This window comes from Pezoporus wallicus, unplaced genomic scaffold (assembly GCF_028554395.1).
Source record: "Pezoporus wallicus isolate ANWC-B61680 ecotype Strahan unplaced genomic scaffold, APGP_CSIRO_Pwel_v1 contig_13319, whole genome shotgun sequence".
Lineage (NCBI taxonomy): Eukaryota > Metazoa > Chordata > Aves > Psittaciformes > Psittacidae > Pezoporus > Pezoporus wallicus.
The window spans coordinates 1-5,248 of NW_026639870.1; the positions used below are offsets into that span (position 1 = coordinate 1).

General features: G+C 57.8%; 1 protein-coding gene and 1 non-coding gene across 2 annotated transcripts; both read left to right on the forward strand.

Moving 5' to 3' along the window:
- Positions 1 to 4: 4 nt before the first annotated feature.
- On the forward strand, positions 5 to 2,518 carry RPL12 (ribosomal protein L12; the record flags this gene model as incomplete). Its single annotated transcript, XM_057416679.1, has 6 exons — positions 5 to 94; positions 203 to 301; positions 1,222 to 1,303; positions 1,805 to 1,891; positions 2,229 to 2,341; positions 2,427 to 2,518. Coding segments are annotated over 6 exons (477 nt in total), but the record flags the coding sequence as incomplete, so codon positions are not given.
- LOC130603161 (small nucleolar RNA SNORA65) lies at positions 950 to 1,077 on the forward strand. Its single transcript, XR_008973064.1, has one exon. It is a non-coding gene; the product is annotated as a small nucleolar RNA SNORA65 (small nucleolar RNA).
- Positions 2,519 to 5,248: the final 2,730 nt, after the last annotated feature.

The following is a 5,248-nucleotide window of genomic DNA, read 5'->3' on the forward strand; positions in this document are numbered from 1 at the left end:
CGCGCGCTGTGTCCCCGCAGTGTACCTGCGCTGCACCGGCGGGGAGGTCGGCGCCACGTCCGCTCTGGCCCCCAAGATCGGACCCCTCGGCTTGGTACGTTCCGCGGCACCGGGCGGGGAGGCCTCACGGGGATGGCCTATGGGGGTCCCGCACCCTCCGTTCCAGTCCTGGCCGCGGTTTTAACGCGTGTTCAATTTTCAGTCCCCCAAGAAGGTCGGGGATGACATCGCCAAGGCCACGGGAGACTGGAAGGGGCTGCGGATCACGGTGAAGCTGACCATCCAGAACAGGCAAGCCCAGGTACTGAACGCCGCAAGGGATGGCGCCGTGGGCAAGCGCGAGGCTCAGCCCTGTGCTGCTTGCAACAACCACGAGCATCAGTCCCGGCAGGGTCCACTCAGCCCTTCATCCTTCCGAGGTGGATAAAGTGAGTGCCACACAGCACAGTGTGGGGGTCTGCTGGAGAGACCTGAAAACGTGCAGGGAGCACTCTGAGTGCTGCTGGTTCAGAGCCCGCAGCAGTTGTGTGTGCATGAACCTGGGGCTGCGAGGCTGAGGCCCCTGGCATTCAATAGATAAGAGAAGATGTGCTCATGGAATGCTGTGGGTTGGAAGGGAGGTTTAGGATCTGTGCCGGCACCTCAGCACCCTCACAGGGAAGAGCTTCTGCCTAAGAGCTCATCTCAGTCTCCCCTTGGGCAGGTTAAAGCCATTCCCCTTGGCCTGTCCCTGCAGGCCCTTGTCCAAAGCCCTTCTTCAGGTTTCCTGTAGCCCCTGTAGGTACTGGGAGCTGCTCTGAGGCCTCCCCTTAAGGAACTTTCTACATGTGCCAAAGTTGATCTTTTGTCCTGTTCCATGTAAATTGTTTGTACAGAACATCTGAGCAGGAAAAAGCTGTTTGAACGAACACAAATTACTGCAAACCTCCTTCACATAACCCTGTAGCCACCTGCCACTATACCTGTCCTGCATTCCGTGGCTGGTATATTCCAGTGGTGAGCTGAGAGGAAACCCAGTCTAGGAAGCAGCCCTCTCCTGGCTGTGGGGAGGCCTGTGCCGAAAGCCTGGGAACATGCTTCTGCATCCCAATAGTCTGTCCTGGAGAGCCAGCCAGAGCCACACTGCTCTGGCAAGGGGCTTCCCGGGCGCTTGGTCCAGTATCTCTCTTAGCTCCCTGCTGCTGCTTACAGGGGGGGAAGAATTAATCTCTCTTTGTTTAGATAGAGGTTGTTCCTTCTGCCTCTGCTCTGATTATCAAAGCTCTGAAGGAGCCTCCTCGTGACAGGAAGAAGCAGAAAAACAGTAAGTGTTCATTTTTGCCTTAGTTCTGTGTGGTTTGGGGGAGGGAGAGGAACAGGTTCCCACCTCTTAGATCATCCGGTATAAACTGACAAGCAGTGAGCGGCTGTGTCTGGGGCAGCCCTGAGTGCAGACACAAGCAGGATTTGGGTTCTTGATGATGGGTTAGAGCAGCCACTGCCACTGTTCTGTCCTGCAGCACTGGGCACTGCAGCCTGGAGGTGAGCTGGTGGAAAACGACTCATGACATGGAGTCACTCTTGGAATCCCAGATTGCTTTGTGTTGGAAGGGACCTCAAAGCTCTTCCAGGCATGGGAAAGACTTAGAGGGTCTCCGCGGAGCCTTCTCTTCCCCAGCTGAAGCAGCCCAGCTCTCAGCTTGCCTTCTCACGGGTGTCTTTGTGCCCAAGCCTGGGAGCAGACGTGCTGAGGTGTAAAGTGGCTCCCATTGCTGAGGCTGGAGGGAGCTGCAGTGTCAGTGCTTACGTGACCCTTCCTCCCCAGTCAAGCACAGCGGCAGCGTCAGCTTTGACGAGATCGTGGCCATCGCGCGGCAGATGCGGCACCGGTCCCTGGCCCGTGAGCTCTCAGGTACGTGCTGTGGTGGGATGCACGGTCCTGCTCTGCTCCCCGGAGAGCCTGCTCCCATTGCCGGGTGAGCCCTGCGCTGTGGTGTGGGAACAGCTCCCATGGGATGGCGGGCCTGGCCTTCCTCCTGGTGGAGGTTGTACAGGATGGTGATGGTGCTTTCTGGTGTGCTCCTTGTGAAACTGGTGCACCAGACCCAGTGTAGGCGACTTGCTGTCCCCGGTGAGCCCTGCAACACCCCCAGGAGGGTAGGTGGGATGGTGAAGAGTGAAGTTCCCCAGTTGCTTTTCACAGCTTTCCCTGTGGTAGAGCACTGATGAGCTGCCTCTTCCCCCTGCAGGGACAATCAAGGAGATCCTTGGGACTGCCCAATCAGTGGGCTGCAGCATTGATGGTCGGCACCCACATGACATCATTGATGACATCAATAGCGGTGCAATTGAGTGCCCAGCTGTAAGTACCCACCACTGAAACATGCTGTACTGTTCCAAGTACTGGAAGATTTCCACTAATGAGCTGTGCTTGCTTCTTCCAACAGAGCTAGGGCTGGAGAAATGAAGTTGCTGTATAAAGGCTCCTGAGGTTTTTTGTAGCACTTTAAGTACTTAATAAAAGACCCAGTTGTCTGCAGGCAGTGCTGTTGTCTTCCTTGTCGTCTGTCATGGGAGCAATGGATCCTGGCTGAGGACCACCTGCCCTCTCTCTTGCCCATGGTGCTGGTTCTTAATGCACATCAGAGACAGATGATCATTTCCGATCTGCTTCCCTGAAGCCCTCTGCTTCAGGCAGCACTGAGCTGGGAGCAGTTCCCTCAAGCCAGCTCTCCAGTCAGGAGCAAATCGTGCTCACTGACTTGGGGCCTGTGTAAAGCTTCCTGTGTGCTCGCTGAACACACCTTGGGGCAGGAAGTGGTGTCTGCTGTTAGGGCAAGGGCTGTGGTAATGGGTCCAGCTTCCCTTGAGCCCCCACAGCATGCCACAACCAAGCATGGGGAGCTTCACAGAATCCCAGACCGGTTTGGGTTGGAAAGGACCTTAAGGCTGATGCAGCTGCAACCCCTGCCACAGGCAGGGACACCTTCCACTAGAGCAGCTTGCTCCAAGCCCCTGTGTCCAACCTGGCCTTGAACACTGCCAGGGATGGGGCAGCCACAGCTTCTCTGGGCACCCTGTGCCAGCGCCTCAGCACCCTCACAGGGAAGAGCTCCTGCCTAAGAGCTCATCTCAGTCTCCCCTCTGGCAGGTTAAAGCCATTCCCCTTGGCCTGTCCCTGCAGACCCTTGTCCAAAGCCCCTTTCCAGGTTTCCTATAGCCCCTTTAGGCACTGGAGCTGCTCTAAGGTTCTCCTCTCCAGGCTCCAGGAACAGCATTGCCAGGGATTACAGGACCTGTGGAGGACAGACAGGGTTGTGTGCCATGGTTGCTCAGAGTTGTTAGGGTTGGAGGGGACCTCGAGATGAATCCTAGTCCTACCCTTGGTTAGCAGGAGGAGCCTCTGGCCTGTGTGGCACTGTGGGTTGGGAAAGGAGAAGTCTTCCAGCCTGCCCCTGCAGGATCCAAACTGCCAGGTCAGCACTGGGGCCAGCCCAAAGAAACTGCAGCCTTCCTCTGTTCCACCATGGCCCTGCTGCCTGAAACTAAGGAAGTTTCAACTCCCATTTTGCCCTGAGCTGATGGGCAGAGGGAGCTGCCAGGATCCCTGGTGAGGGCTGGGCTGGCAGCTGTTCTTAAAGCAGAAGTGACCAAGCCCTGCCCCAGATGTCCCCAGGGGGATGGTGGTTCCTGCTCATCCTGAGGTTTTGCCCCATTCTGGACCTGTCTGTCCTGTGCAGCTGGGCTGGACCTTGGGCAGCTGTGTGTGCTGCTGCCTCCACCCCATGCCCCGAGCCTGGGCTGGGTCCTGTGGTGCTGCATCAGCTGCTGGAAGCAGAAACAGGAGAGTTTGAGGCTTTGCTCTTTCATTTGCCTTTCCTTCTGCTGTTCGTAGGGCTTTTTTTTTCTGAGGCAGCTGGGCAAGGAAGAGGAACCCTTGCCAGAATCCAAGCCAGTGGCCACCTTTGCTTGGACCTGGATACTCCCTGAGCAAGGGGCAGATACGGGTCCTCCTGCCCTGCAACCTGCCCCTTCCCCACCTCCCAAAACACAGGGAACTGCAGCACCCCTCTAGTTTAAATTAGCTCAGTGTTTGGTGCCCTTGGCGTTAGAAGCCCCCCACCTTAGTGTGAAGCCCAGACTCTTGGGAGCTCTTGGCTCAAGGGGTCCTGGGGCTGTCCTGGGTACCCGGCACCCATCCTGTGGGATTTCCCCACTTGGCAGTGCTGGAAGTAATTGGAAAAGGGATTTCTTTTGCTCAAGGGGAGTTCTCCTGGTGCAGGGCACATTGTCCTGCTGCTGTGCTCTGGTAGAAGGGATGTAGTGCTTGGAAGCAGGGCACACACCCCAAACCAGGCTTCTTAAAAAGGAGGCAGAGGATGGATAGTAATGACTTACATTAGCTTCACATTTAAAATCCATCTTCTTGATAACTCTGAGCTCCAAAGTCAGGAGGTTTTCCACCCTGGTGACCTGCATCATCCAGGAAATAGGGAAGGGGATGCTGAGAAGCTGCTCAGCACCCTTAAGAGTGGAGAACTTCTGCCTAAGATCTCCCCGTTGTCCTGTCCCTACAGGCCCTTGTCCAAAGCCCCTCTCCAGGTTTCCTGCAGCCCCTTTAGGCACTGGAGCTGCCCTAAGGTCTCCCCTTCAAGAGCCTTCTCCAGGCTGACCCAGCTCTCTCACAGTCGGATCACTGCTCCCTCCTGAGGGTCTGCTCCATCACAGGGAGGGAAGACAGAAGCCAGGATTCAGCTTTGGATTCAGTGTTTGTCTTGTTTGGATGCTTCTGGCTCCGGGTTAAACCTTTCGTGTCACCCATGTTCCTCAGGCTACGGCTGTGCCATCCCACCACTGACGTGTCACTTTGGGGGTCGGACCCACGTCACCCGCCCATCGGTTTGCCCTCTGAATCCTGTGCCCGTGCTCCAGGTGTCCCTGCGGAGCAGGCCTGTGTCCGGCACGGGACGCACGTGCTCGGCTGCGGGCTCCTCGCGCGGGAAGCTCCGTGAGCCCCTTGGGGTTCAGCCGCGGTTCGCGCTTTGGGGGGCTCCGGGGCCCTTCGTCCGCCGGGCGCGCCGGGGCCGCCGCAGCAGGACCCGCCCGGCCCCGGGGCTCCGCGGTTGCCCCCGCGGGGCCCGGAGGAGGAGGAGGAGGAGCCTCAGCGGCCGCGCGGTGCCTCCCTTAAGCCCCGCCCCCTTCTCCTCCCGCACTCTCCCGTCTTGGCGGCACAAAGCTTCCCGCGAACGTGACGTCACCGCCCGCACCT